Here is a 14,855-nt window from a genome sequence, read left to right as displayed (position 1 = left end):
GACCGTGATTTTTCTTCTTGTTTTTTCCCCTCTGCGTTTTTAGCAAACAATGTCCTTCTAAGACTCAAGGGAGTTATATGAAAAGACTGGTTTGAAAAGGTTGAAATTCTTAGTTACTAGAGGAAGAGCTGGGCATGCTCCACATTGTTGCATTCTACAAAACATATGGACACTGCCACTTCTCAACAGTAAAGAAATTGGGAGATTGGTTAAAGAACTAAACAGCAAATCTCTTCCTTTGCTGTGGTATCTAAGCAAAGGAAACCACTGTGACAGATCAGGTGAAAGAAAGGTTTTTCCGTTCTTGTAGTGCATCTGAGACACTCATATTGTTGGGTGGGTGTCAGTTCCAATCTTCTGTTCTGGTGGAGGTGAAGAGCCCTGAGCACAGCACAAGTACCAGAGCAAGCTCAGTGTAGTGTAGAGAATGTTTCAACAGTTCTTTTGCTACTGCTTTACTGAGTTATCCACAAAACTCCATAGATCCTAAAAGAAGAGAGAGGTCTATTAAAGTAAAGGACATGGATTTTGGAGGCTGCACCTACCTTGAGCTGCTGGACAGCATCCTTTTGGTTTTGAGAAGAGAAATAATCCAAACCTCTTTAAGAATAGAATGAGTTAGTAACTATTTTAGGTTGAAGCTGCCTTTGAGCTCTAGTGTTTTTTTCTTCTAAAGCAGGATTATGAGGATAGCTTCCTAAAAGGGAAATGAAATCAGTGCAGTTTATCCTACCAACTTCAATGGAGTACAGTAAGGCAGATCAGTGTGGAAATTATTTGGCTTTAGAGAGATGCTGATTGCTTAAAGTGTTTAACGTGCATGTGTAACTTACATTTGGAAGGATATTTGTCATGTAGAATAAAAGTAAGTTATTGTAAAAAGCTGAAATTGTGAATAGGGACTTCTGGCTGAAATGCTTTGAGAAGTCAAGTACTGCTTATTCCTGAAAGTTTCAGAAAGTGTGCCTCATTCATTTTGTCTCATATGCAGATTTATACCTTTTTTTTCGGTATCTGTACCTGATGAAAGTGACATTTACTTGTAACTTCACCATCAGCCAGCCATGCAGTGTCAGCTTTGGAAAGACTGCCTAGTAGTCAAGGACCTCTTTCCCTCTACTTTGTATACTACAAGGCTGATTCTATAAAGCCACAGGGTTGTTTAACATGTTCTTGTTATAGCTTGCAGTCACAGCCTCTGTGGAAGAGGCATCCAGCTCCGTCCTCACAAAATTGGTCTTTTTATGCTTATCTGTATGTAAAAAGTTACACGTGTTCCAGCCAGGAATTGCGTTAATCTCATCACTTGGATTTGAAATTTTCTGGCCTGGTATCAGACCAACAAAAATAAACAAATGTTGTGATTGATGACCTGAATACTGCCAACCTGCCTTTGCAGGCAGTGTCATTGAGTTGAGTAACTAAGGTGTCCAGACTGCAAACACAGCCTTGATTAACCTACCAGAGCCGTGACTTACAGCCTTGGAGAGAGAGCTAAAGTGTGGTTTTTGCGAGGAGTTTGTGCTGTTACGTAGCTATAGCTGACCTATGAGTGATTATAATTCATTAACCTTCCAATTTAATCCTAGAAGAAAAAGAAAATTAGAAATATGTTAGAAAAAGTCAGTTTAAAATTGTGTCCTCAGCCCAGAGTGCACTGAAGAGCATGAAAGTTGACAATATGAAGACTGCTGCATTATTAGAATAGAATATTCATTAGCTGTAAGTATTGTTTTTTCAAATGTACAAACTTTGAATACTACATTGAGTTGGCAACAGAAGAATTTACCAAGTAGCTGTTAGATTTTTAATTTGGGAAAAGCAATAAATACAAGAAATATAAATAATTAATAAAAATGTATTGACAAACATATATACATATACACAAACACACACTAAATATAAATCTAGTGAAAGGTGTCTCTGCCCATGGCATTGGGTTTGGATTTAGGTAATCTTTAAAATCCCTTCCAACCCAACCCATTCTGTGACTCTAAGCAGAAATTAATTCTGTTCATGAAAAGGTTTTGTGTAGGTGGCTGAAATTTTCCTGCTATTATCTGTAGTTTCTCAGGTGTTAAACCCAGAGCTCTCTGTAGGATACTCTATCCTCTAAAGAGGATACTCTAAAGCTTTCATCAGGTAAAGATATTGGATATTCCTCAAGGCCTTTGAAGCTGTACAAGAATTTTGGCAGGAATGCATCAGTGCATTTTAGGATGAACAACTGTATTCATATTCTAGTTTTTCCATTATCTCTTTTGGCTTATCCTGTTTCTGTTCCAAGATTATGGAACAAGTGAAGCTGAAATATCAAGACTTCGTTACAGAGATTTGCTGTTCAAGCAATTCCATAGACAGGACAGCTACAGCTTTATCTGAATGTTGATTCCTTAAATGTTACCTTACATACCAGTGTTTCTTGCTGCAACAGTTGTAACTTACGGAAAGAAGGGAAACTCACAGCTTTCCTTTCACCAGACCTTTTTTTTTGTATCCTGTTAGTATTTTTTAATAGAGAATGCTGAAGTCACTGTAGAATGAAAACGTTTAAAAATGACTGCATTGTGTAGTATCTAAGGTGCATCTCCCCAGAAAGTCAGTCTGGGGCTAAGCTGAAATAAAATAATATTAATAGAGGATGATTGTAGTCTTAAAAGAAAACAAATCGTGTTGCTGAAACAAAAACCTAATTCTAAGGCTTTCTTCCCTCTCTGCCCCTAAAAGCAAAAGCAAAGAAAAAAAGTAAAAATAATAATGTAGGGCTTATATGACATCTGTATATATATAGATAGATATAGCTACATACACATACATGTCTGTATGTATTTATGTTGTTGGCAGATAATTTTTTATTTTAAGGTGTCTCCTGCTTTGTCCAAGGATATTGGGCACAGCAGTTCCTTGACTGTAGGACATGGTCAAGCATCTATACATGTACAGGTGTGATCATGGATAAACTCAATGTGTCAATGTTGTATTGCAATAAACATAAATAAATAACATTAATATAATGTGGTATGTAACCTCTTGATGTGACTGTCTTGCAACACTCCCGTAGGCAGGTATTCATGCAAAGACTTGTCAGAAGATACCACAGAATCAGCAAGGTCTGTGTTACATTTCCTTATGTTAACAAATTCTTCTGGAATGATAGAAAAGACAGGCATGCTGCTTAACTTGTTCATTGTATATTATAGCAATTATTCACGTCAAAGAAATTTACAGTCAGGCCACCAAAGCTTAATTCAAAACTTTGAAAATGGAAGTTGATGTTTTCTGCTGTAGTATGGTTCGTATTTTTCTGTACTATTGTTCTGTATTGACTCCTGTCTGTTCCTTGTTTTTTTTCTCTATCAGCTTTCTCCCTTTTTCTGTCTTACTTTTTGTTCCTGTTTATATGTTCTTGTCTGCTTCCCTCCTCAGTTTCAGGTGTGGAGAGTCACATCCTCCATCAATTTTTGTTTGCTGGGGATCCTGAAAGATGGTTCTGTCGTCCCCTCACTCCTTTCTAATCTAGGGTTTTTCTTTTTAGTTTCAGATGCCTAAGGTGAGGAGCGGCTGGTGTCATCAGGCCAGAGGGTGTTGAATGTTGTGCTTCCCAGTATAATTTTCTCCTTTCTCAACTGGTCATATTGGGTGTAGAAATGTAGGGAATAAAGTGTGCAGGCAGTCTGCAATTGATGTTGCTTTTTGCAGAGTTGTCACTTATATGGGCTGCTAATAAACTTACACAGGTCACTTAACTTGAAACTAGTGCTAATTACAGTCTCTTCTGTCTCTGCAGGAAAAGGAATACTTCTGCTTTATGGGTGTAAATACACTTTGTGATCATTTTCTCAATAATGCAGAAAAATGTGAATGTTTAAGACAAGGTGTGTTACAGAAATTGTCTGCATCCTGTAAAGCTTTTCCATATATGCAGTTACCAACAAAATAGAAAGCTTTGATTGAGTGTATTGAATATAGAGTATTTTCAAGGTTTGTCATAGAAAAACTCATCAGAGAAACTGTACTAGTCTGTTTATTTTAAACTGTTGTTTGCAACACTACTATGGCAAGCCATCACAAAAGTCTTACGGCTATTTCAGAAGCAGGAAACCTGGTATTTAAGCAGTTGATTTAGAACTTTTTTCCTCTTCTCTCTGCCTTGATAATTGCTTAATTCTAATATGTCAAGTTTTAATTCAAATAGATGAAATTTTCTTTGGTAGCATAAACAATTGGGTTTTATTTTTTAAATTTTGTGTTACTATAACTCATCCTATTGCTGATTTACTGCATGATTGACTAAAATAAGTGAGTTTCAATTTTGTAGTTACTGCACAGCTTCAGCTCACTCTGAGAGGATGGCCAAGCTTTTTTTTGTAAAATTGTTTGCTGAGCCACCCAAGTAAAAAACTGGTGAAAAATTCAAATAGTGTAGCCCTGAATGTGTGAAGTGCAGTAATGTGCCTTTTATAGAAGTATCTGCAGGCTCAGACAACTAACGTGATTGTGTTGCTTTTACTCTGCAAATGGAACCTCTTTCAGATTTATTGATAGCAATTAGTTTGTTTAGAGCAGACATTTTTAATAGGAAGAAGCCCAAGCCAAAATGAAAAGGTAAAGAAAAGTGAGGGACACATGTAGGCTAATTTTGTGATTAGCCATTGGAATGTGTAACAGCTGATGTATTGAGCATAAGTAATGCCAAAACTTTACAAGTTCAGTGTGAGTAATCCAAATTTGGTGGGTTGGTTGTTTGGTTTTTTTTAAATTATGACTTTTGTCTTGAGTCTTTTTGCAAACTTCTGGCTTTAGTGAATTCTTACTGATCTGAACTCCTGCAAAAGTATGTGCAGTGTTCCATTTTGTAGAAGAGTCTTGTGGAGAGACTCGTGTTTTTCCTGTTGTAAATATATCTTAGGAACAAAGCCTGTTCCGAATGTTTTACAGGTGAATTCAGTGCCTAGCAATGAGTTTGTCATGTAGGAGTAGGAGTTAATGCTGAGAGTCACCTTTTGTAGGAGCTATTAAACATCTCAAGCTGGAACAGCATTAAATTCCTGTTGAGCTGGTGAAGATTCAGACTGGTGCCCTGCAGATAACTCACTGTCCATAGTGATGTTTGGAGATATTGCTTCTTTGAGAAGTGTTAATCTCACAAGGAAGCTCACTTTCTCAAACAGATTGTGTATGAAACAAGAGTCCAGTATTTTTGCACTTTGTTAGCTCAGTTTCTCTCTTGTATAAACCTCAGCTTCAGTAATGCTAAACTTGGAAATATGAATAGCAGACTGTATGCAAAGGTGAAGAAAAAGCTGAAGTTTATGATCCATGAATTTGCAGTAGACCTCCAGTGCTTTATACTATATACTCAGTGTCACATTTTCTGGTACCCTTTCTGGCTCATTTTGATTTCAAAAATAGGATATCACTACCAAAATCTTTTTGCATCATAAAACTGCTCTTAGCAGAGCCAACACAGAAGTTGATGAATTAGGAAATCTGACAGTATACTGTTCCCTGCAGGATTTTTCCCAGCCACAGGCTTATTTCACGAATGTTCAGTCAGAAATCATAGATCATATGTCCTAAGAAAGTTCATTGTTCTCATAGCTTTGGATACAACTGTGATACTTGTGGTAACCTCAAGATTATCTGTGAGCTGTACAAACTCACTTGGCGTTTGCAACTTCTGGTTGTGCCTGGTGTTCTGCAGAGCCCTTCTGGAAGCTGGTACTCGTGGCATAGTAGCATCATTCCTGAACTATCCCCTTGCCTTGGAAGCTTTCTCTTTTGTAACTTCTCTCTGTAGTGAGAGCTGCTTCTATGTGCTCATTGGAGTGAGAGAACCATCAATTCCTTTGAAGTATTTACTGCTACCCTCTCAGTGTATGAGAGACTTAGAGGAAAGATTAAGGGAGACTTACCAGGGTCTGTCATGACAGGATGAGGGGCAATGGTTTTAAACTGAAAGACAGTAGTTTTAGATTGGACATAAGGAAGAAATTTCTGATGATGCGGGTGGGGAGGCACTGGAACAGTCTGCTCAGACAAGTGATGCCCCATGGTTAGCAGTGTCAGGCTGGACGGGGCTTTGAGCAACCTGGTCTAGCACCTCCTCAGCAGGGCTTTGGAAATGGAGTGATCTTTGAAGGTCCTGTCCGACCCAGACCATGCTGTGACTTACTTGGTAGAAGAATTACTGGCCAAGAACCTCTTAGCTACTTGCTAAAATGGGTATCATTGTTCCAGTTAAGTGGTTTTCTCATTATCATTCAGTTTTTACTATTTCCTGGTGTCATGTAGGTATTAAGAGTAAATTCTTCTTTGTGGAGATTTGACTTGTATATGGGGTAGAGATGAGTTCCACCCCTTTCACTTCCAAAGCAATGGAATAAATAATGTCTCTATATAAATGTTTCATTTGAAAAGACAAGTTTTGGGTCCCTCATTCCAAGGACATTGAGGTGCTGGAGCATGTCCAGAGAAGGGCAGTGGAGGTGATGAAGGGAGCACAAGTCTCCTGAGGAGCAGCTGTGGGAGCCAGGTTTAGCCTGGAAAAAAGGAGGCCTCAGGGGTGACCTTATCGCTCACTTCACCTGCCTCAGAGGAGGTTCTAGCCATGTGGGGATCTGTCCCTTCTTCCCGATAACTAGAGGTAGAACTAAGGGAAATGAACCTCAGGGGAGGTTCAGGTTGGATGTTAGGAAAAATGTCTTCACTGAAAGAGTGGTTAAACATTGGAACAGGCTGCCCAGGGAAGGGTGGAGTCACCATCCCTGGAAGTGTTCAGAAAAGGAGTAGACATGGCACTCCGTGATATGGTTTAGTGGGCAGGGTGGTATTCAGTCAGAGGTTAGACTTGATCCTGGAGGTCTTTTCCAACCTTAATGATTTTGTGATGTAGATGGAAGAGAGAAAACAGTAAAGGAGTAACACCAAACACTAGTTCATTTAGATGTTGATGGCCCATAAGGATGGCAGTGTAATTAAAGGGAGGAAAGCAAAGCAAATACTAAAGCACACAAAATACGTGCCTAAGAGGGAATAGTGGTTATTTCTAAATTTTTGTAACAACCTGTGTAATTAACATGCGCACAGGTTACAGATGAAACCTTGTTATGCTTGAGTCATGTTTCTAGGCAGTGTCGCTGTTCTGCTGAAAATGGGTTTCCCCTGTCCAGGTTTCCATTACCTTGGAGTTATATATTGGTTTTTTGTGGTAAAGACACACCACACTGTATCACAATAGTCCTCATTTATAGAATCTGTGGAAAGAGTTTCAAACATGGATAAAACTGATCACTGCTTAAGTTTAAGCTACTGGGAAAAAAAACCAAACAAGTGAAGGAATGATTTTTGTTGCTCTACACTCCTTTTTCATCCGAGACAATAATATTCTAATCATGCTGACTTTAATGATTTACTTTCCATTTCAGTACTCTGAGCTGTTCTAGGCCATCACATGACACATCTGGGTAACTGCTGTGTGGATAAATGGACAGGGATATGGAATTGTCAGGAGAGCTTGTATAACTTTACCGTAAGAGATCGGTTGGTCAACAGTGATAGCTTGTCAGCTTTATTTTTAGTTTCATTCTGCTGTATACCTCTTCATTGTGCTTCACATCACCTTCCTACCATCTAGGGGATTGTGAATCTGTTGGTCTTTTACACAAGTGAATGACTCTTCATCAGAAGACAGCTTGCCAAACCATGAAGCTGTGGTTTTACTGACATAGCCAGTCGTTCAGAGCAGTGGCAGCAGAATGCTGAGCTCAGCTTTAAACGTTGACTGCTTTTATTTTACTTTGTTCAACTTTGTAACTCAGTATGAACTGACAAAATGTCTTTAAGTTTTGGTGTGTCTTTCCTACTATGTGAAGCAATACCGTCTCAAAGCTTTGGGATGTATCACCCTGTAAATAAAGAAAACTTCTCTAACAAATGGGCATTCTGATTTCTGAGGTGGGAAAGTTGTGCTTAGCTATATAGAATCCTAAAAATTATTTTAGCTGGACTGTTGCAGGGAAAAATAACTCTTGGTTTTTGTCATAGATCATGTTTATACAGTGAGTGTGTGATTGAAGATGGTTGTGAAGAAAAATTGCTCTTGGCACTGTGACAACACTTTAGTTTCTCATATTTCTGAGATTTTGAGATCTTCCAGCTAGCAAGTCTTTATGAAGGTGTCACATTACCATAAAATCATTTGCCTGCCTTTGCTGCAAGAGCAATCCAAGATTTTAGCTGGATGGATATGAATGTTCTGGTATTTGCAGGATGAGTTAATTTTGTTTGAATGGTTAAATAAATGTAAACTTAGTGTACAAATCTGTTCTCTTTCTTTTTAGTATTGGAATTAGTAGATTGTGATGATTTTAAGCAATTACAGCCAGTGTAATTTTCTACTGCAGGCAGGCACCTTTGAATTTAAGGTAACAGTGGTTCTAGAGGCTGCTTAAGGATTAGAGGTGGGATTACATGATTGCATCTGCAGCCAGGTCATATGCTGGGCACGTTTACAAGGCTATAATTGATGCCTATTAAATAATAGGTATGTGTGGGATGGGATGTTAAAAACCATGTTTTTTCATAGCTAATCCTTTGTGTGAAGCAACTTGGTTTGAATTTTTATCTTCAAATGACGTAGTTCTATACAAGCTTATTTACAAAAGTGTTGCTCTTCAACAGCTTTTCTTCTGTGTGTTTGCAGTCATTGTAGGAAGTACCACAATAATTACACACCTTAACATCTACTTGAGTGTTGAAATATAGAAGTGGAATTGGGATGTGATGATGCAGTAATGGCTGAAATCATATTTATTTGTTAAAACCACAGTATTAGCTAAAACCCCAAAGATACTAATACTCAGTCTAATAAAGTGCTTTCTAAATGTGTTGGCTGAGCTAATTAGTCTCTTGTCTTCTCGTGTGTTGCTGTTGGCAAGCAGTATATGGACAGTATCCTGGCCTTTGGAAACATTTAACCAATGCGTCAGCAGAGATGTAGGGGGGGTAATCATTGCGGTGATAAAGAGCTGCTGCCTGTAATCAGTTGGTCTGTCATAGTTTTCAGGAAGAGTTTTGGTAGAGGATAGTGTTAGTGTTGCATGGACAGTAAGCAAGTGACGTGGAGTTTGAAGTGCAATTTCAGTTCTGACCTGGTATCTGGTGGTACCTTTGGAGCTCAGCTGACAGGCAGCTTTCTTGCAGTGCTACAGCGTGGTCTCTGTCTAACTCCAATATTGACAGGACTTGGTTAAATCCCATCCTGGTTTAGTGCTGTTTGTACAAGAACAGCTTTGGCTTTTGTTCCAAGTCTGCTTCAGGTGAAGGTGTCTTTTTGTTACGGCTTTAGTGAATCAGATGACTGACGTTTGCAGAAAAGAGGGGGGTGGTGTTCTTAGTTCTATATCCCTTTCCTCTTTTTATCTTCCCATCTTCCTGTACACAGCGGTGTGATGTTCAAGGGGGTATGCATTGTGCAGGAAAAGCTTGTTAAACTAGTAAGAAGTGTTTGATTTGGTTTTTAAATTGTTTTAACAGGTTGAGCTAATACGGTTGAGTTGACTGGAGGTGAGAAGAAAGGTGGAGAAAGTTGTTCAGTTGTATGTGTGTTGTAACTACCAAGGAGGCCATGAGAGTGGTGAAGGGTGAGGAGGAGCAGCTGAAGGCACTTGGCTTGCTTAGCCTGGAGGAGACTGAGGGAAGACCACACTGCAGTTACAACTTCCTCATGAAGGGAAAAGGAGGGGCAGGCACTGATCTCTGCTCTGTGGTGACAGTGACAGAACCCAAGGGAATGGCCTGAAGCTGTGTCAGGGGAGGTTTAGGTTGGGTATTAGGAAAAGGTTCTTCAGCCTGAGAGTGGTTGGGCACTGGAACAGGCTCCCCAGGAAAGTGGTCATAGCACCAGCCTGACAGAGCTCAAGAAGAGTTTGGACAATGCTCTCAGGCACATGACGTGATTTTTGGGGCTGTCCTATGCAGGGCAAGGAGCTGGACTTTGATATTCCTTGTGGACTCCAGTATATTTATGATTATGTAAGCTGATTTTTTATTATTGTGTTCTGCCTCTTGATTTTTTCCTCTTACACTTCAATGCCCAATTATTGTTATAAACTCTTAACAATTAACTTTAAATTGTTAAGGCCTAAGAAACTGACTTCCAGGTAGCCTGTTTTCTGGAAATTCACTCAGGAATCACTTAATTGTTCCATACATTGTAATTGTATAAGTGCACATCAGTACATAATTTTTACATTTTCCAATAGTATTTATTGACATAATTTAGTTTTCAGTTGGATCTTATTCCTGATGATTTAGGTGTCTTCATTTTAATTGATTTAGTGCTTCAAAAATGACAGTAGTAGAATAGATTTTGTTCTCTACATATTTGAACAGATCTGTGGGGAGGATCAAGACTATAGTAGTTCTGCTTTTTTATTTATTTTAGAAAAGAGGCATCCGTTGGTTGCTAGAACTGTTGGTCGTTTTCTTAACTTGTAATATACACAAATGGCTTAAGGAAAAGATTAAATGTAAATATACTGTTTTCACGTACATATCATTTGGGCATGTAAAAGGTGTGAAAAAACAGATTATTGTATTTGTTTAGGACTTGAGTCATGGTTTGCATAATCCATGAGATTCTCTGAGTGTCTCCTGAGGTTGGCTCTGTGTGTTAACACAGTGGGACCAATTCTGTGACAATATGCTGTGGTTTTGCCATTAGAACTGCTGTGTATGTAGCACTGTTAATTTATTCCATCTTCATGAGATACTTTTCATCTAGAGTTTGGGTACCCTCAAATCATTTCTGAAAGCTACAGATGAAGCCTCTTGTTTTCATTTTGACTTTGGGTTGGTGTTTGATGCATTGAACTTTCAGAAATTACAAGGCTAGTCATGTAATGCACCTCAGTATGTCCCTTAGCCTGTGAATGCTGTGGAAGAAAGTCTTTGAAGGATTGCTTTCCTAGCCTGTTGTGGCTCAGCAGGAGTTCTTGTCTAAGCATCTTAGCTGTGTAGCCTTTGCTGTAAGCCCTTGGCTCTCTGAATAACTTGCTTCTCTGCCTGCCGTGTGCTGTGGGAGCAACATGGGAAGTGGGTATTGTATTCCAGCCAGTTCATGCCTGCTTAGAGTGGAAAATGTGCAGTCAGTTGTAGACAGGTCAAGCAGAATAAGCTGAACAAAATGCTGGACAATAGGTAGGACAAAAGGCTGGGCTTGTACATAATGACAATAGTGAATTCTGTGGTATTGGCTGGGGGGGGAAAAAACCCAACAAATTTCCACGGTAGCTTAGCCATGTAATCCAAGGATTTCAGAATGATTGTGCGTTAGTTCATGCTTCTCAACAGTTATTTTGTGTTTCTCATAGACTTTTTAAGGCTATCTGTGTAACTGTTAAGGCTGAAAGCTTCAACTCCTCAAAATGAAAACTGAAATTTGTTACCCATTGTGTTTAGAAGTCTGATAAAATTCATAGTTGGCCAGTAACTGCCAGTTACTTTGTGTTATACCTCTACTCACCACACATACTTGGGAAATGTTAGAAAATAAACAAAAAAATTAACTTCTGTTGTTTTAAAACTGTAGTAGAAAAACACTGAATGAATGTACTGATGATGGATCTTCAGTCCACATGTTACGTTTACACAGTCACCCGTGTTACATTTAAATTTTTATTTGAAGAGAGAAGTGATGCAAAGGCTCTTGTCCGTGTAAATGAAATTCTTATCATTATTAACTTCTGTTTCAGATGCTGTAATTTGTTATTCAACAGAGGTTTTAACTACAATTTATTCTGGTAGGGTACTCTTTCATTACTGCATTTCAGCCTTTGCATCTGGGGATAAGGAGAGTTGTCTAGAAACACATAGAGCTTGATTGCTGTCAGGTTTGCTTTGAGTATTCTTGTGATGCTCTGCCTTTCAGAGTATGATGTTTGTTTGTCATTTACAAAAAAGTAAGTTTTATGAAAGATCCCCTACTGTTAGTGTAGATAGGAATTTTCTGGTAGAAGCTGGTGGAAGCTCCATTTCCTTTTAGAATAAAGCATTACTGCAGTGGACAGAAATGAATTGTGATATACAGTGTAAGTTTATTGCGGTACTTCTTAAGTCACAGCAAGATAATTCACATATTTCACTGTTCTTTAAACTTGTCTCATTTATCTTGAAAAACTGTGTGATGTGGCAGGTGTCATAGTGGATACTGGAGATGGGACAAAGAGGGACCCTTTCTGTGAGGACACGTGGTGTTCAGTGAATGCTGATGGCAGCTGAGAGCTGTCCACATACACAGCCAGCAGATCGTGGACTGGACTTGCTTGACTCCTGCTTTTTTACTCCTAAAACTTTTACCAAGTTTTTTTTTTTTTTTTTACCCTAAACCTGACACTTTCCTTTCTTTGAAGATATATATTCTGTTTTCTTGCTTATGAAAACAAGGAGACTTTCAGAGGAAAGATATAGGAAACTGTTGGAATACTGCCTAGAGGTATGTGTGCGTTTGCTGGTCTGTTGTGCTGCTGGAGACTGCCGCTGGAGGTTGAGCTAATAAATGAAAGGCTGACTGGAACACCTGTGCCACGTGCCACCTGCAGATGCACTGAGGTTGAGATAAGCACGATTTAAACTTGGGTCTTTGGGTAGCTAATACATTATTAAACACCAGCTCTGCTGGTATCTGATTTTCGTTTCCTTTTTGAACAAAGCAGTGCATTCTCTGCAGTTAAGAATTCCACTGAGCAGTATTGTTGGAAAGGCTTTTGAAGTTTAGCAGTGATAGATGTGTAACAGGAGCTGTGTCATGCACCACCTCATGCAAAGTTTTTGTGAATCTTTGCCTAGACATCAGCTGCCTTTTGGTTACTGCTGTGATCTTGAGCCACAAGCGAAAAAAGCATTTGTTGACTGAGACTATATTTACCTTCCAGTAGCCCTTGGATACTGAAGTTCAGATAGAATCTTTTTGTTGTTGGATACAAGAATTTTGAAATGGAAAGTGTAGGGGGTTTTGTTTGGTTTTTGTCACTCATCATGTTAGTATGAATGTAATAGTTACTTTACAAAAATTTTACGTAGGTGATTATCTAATCCTGAAAAGGACTCTTTAAATTCTGTTTAATTCTTGTTCAGTTTCACAAAAAATGCTTCAGGCTGCTTGGATTTGTAGTGATGTAAAGACAAAAGAGTTTGAGCTCTATTAATAGATGAGTATTTTTGGATAATTATGCTACTTAGTTTTCCAGACTGTTATTTCTAGTGTGTTGTAAATTAGACATCTATATTTTGTGATAGCTTCAACCTTTTCTGCAAACTGTTCAGAATTTCACTGGGAGTAAATATATAACAGTTCCATTTTACTCAGGTCAGACTAATTAAAGTTGTGCCTACATGGTGGCACAGTGGGACTGAGTAAAGACCTGAACTAGCACATTCTAGTGCTATATAGACATACCTGTGATATGTTAAGTGTTTCAATGTCACCATTTGAGACATTATTCTCACCCTTGTGTTTAAGCTATTGTCTCTCTTGATAGCTAAAATGCATTAGATCTTGAATGCTAAAATGCATTATGGTAGTTTTTCTACACAAGCAGTTTAGGAAGGATGAAAAGGTGTGATGGCTTAAAAGATTGTGTTTTCTTTCTTACAGAAAATGCCAGAAGCCTCAGAAGACCACAATCATTGGAAGGTCTGTTGACTTCCGTTTTCTGGTAATCTGGAACATCATCCATCTGGCATGGCGCAGGGCAGCCAACAGCTTGACGTGCAGGTACTCCATGATCTCCGGCAGCGTTTCCCTGAGATACCTGAAGGGGTGGTATCTCAGTGCATGCTTCAGGTATGGTAAAGAGTCTGTGTATTTTATTTTGGTATGAAATATGAGTTTACTATGAGTATCCTTTTTAGTAGTACGCTTGGAGCATATATTTTCTTTCTCCTGGTTATATTTTAAAAGGTTGGAGGACTCCACTACTTGCATTTCTGTCTTGTCTTTTAGGTGTAAAAATTTTGTCATTCTTCACTTAGGTTTGTGGGGTTTTTTTGCATTGATGTTTTTTCGTTGTCTGTGTGACCTGTGACTGTATGCATTTGGGGAATAAAGAAAGTGGCTAATGGGATGTTAATTGGTGATGGCCACATAAATAACATACATATACTGGAGGAGGTTTTAATAAACAGTCACTCATCCTTCCAAGATAAGGAGCTGGACTTAGCTAGGAATCTGATAGTTTTCCCTCTTCATGGTGTCTTTTTCCCATGGCTCTCCAGAGGTTTAGTTTCACTTCTCTCTTTTTAGGTCAAGTGGTGGTTCTTCTCCCTGCACTCCTTTTCCTTTCCATTTCATCCTTCCACCTTCATCTAAAATCAGAAATTGGAAGTGATAATAAATTACCACATGTAATAAGTAGTGGTCATCTGGGAATATCTTCAGTGTAATGGGAAGATTCAGGAATGGAATAGAAACATGCAAGATCTGGTTTGGCTTTGGTGGCCGTGGCTGAAGTTGGAAAGCTGTATTTGCATCCTGCCTGTCCCTGGTAGATGAGTAGGTTTACTTAGAACAGGGGTTGTAATTTTTGCATTTTGTCTTCTAAACCATACAAATAAAAATTAATTGCTTCCACAAAATGTAAAGCAGGGGAAGCCCTTCAGTTTAAAGCTTTATTTGTCCTGGCAGTCTCTCTTCTGTACTGTTAAGTACATGATCCTTTTGATGAACTGTGTTTGTCATAGACATTTTTAAACCAATAAAATTAAAGAACCCCTAATGCTGCAGAAGCATATGGTGTTCTGTGTCTATAATATGGCATTCTGGGTAGCTAGTTAACTTTGCACAGCAAATACTT

General features: G+C 38.6%; 1 protein-coding gene across 2 annotated transcripts in view; it reads left to right on the top strand.

The window, feature by feature from the left end:
* Positions 1-14,855, top strand: part of TAB3 (TGF-beta activated kinase 1 (MAP3K7) binding protein 3) — a 44,558-nt gene that overhangs the window by 12,257 nt on the left and 17,446 nt on the right. For both annotated transcript variants that reach the window (XM_048288617.1, XM_048288625.1), the window contains exon 2: positions 13,658-13,846. In XM_048288617.1, coding sequence (XP_048144574.1) covers positions 13,745-13,846 — 102 coding nt within the window. In that variant the 5' untranslated portion in view covers positions 13,658-13,744. The remainder of the gene's footprint in view (positions 1-13,657; positions 13,847-14,855) is intronic.

This window comes from Corvus hawaiiensis, chromosome 2 (genome assembly GCF_020740725.1).
Source record: "Corvus hawaiiensis isolate bCorHaw1 chromosome 2, bCorHaw1.pri.cur, whole genome shotgun sequence".
NCBI lineage: Eukaryota > Metazoa > Chordata > Aves > Passeriformes > Corvidae > Corvus > Corvus hawaiiensis.
This window is presented reverse-complemented; position numbering and strand designations above follow the sequence as displayed.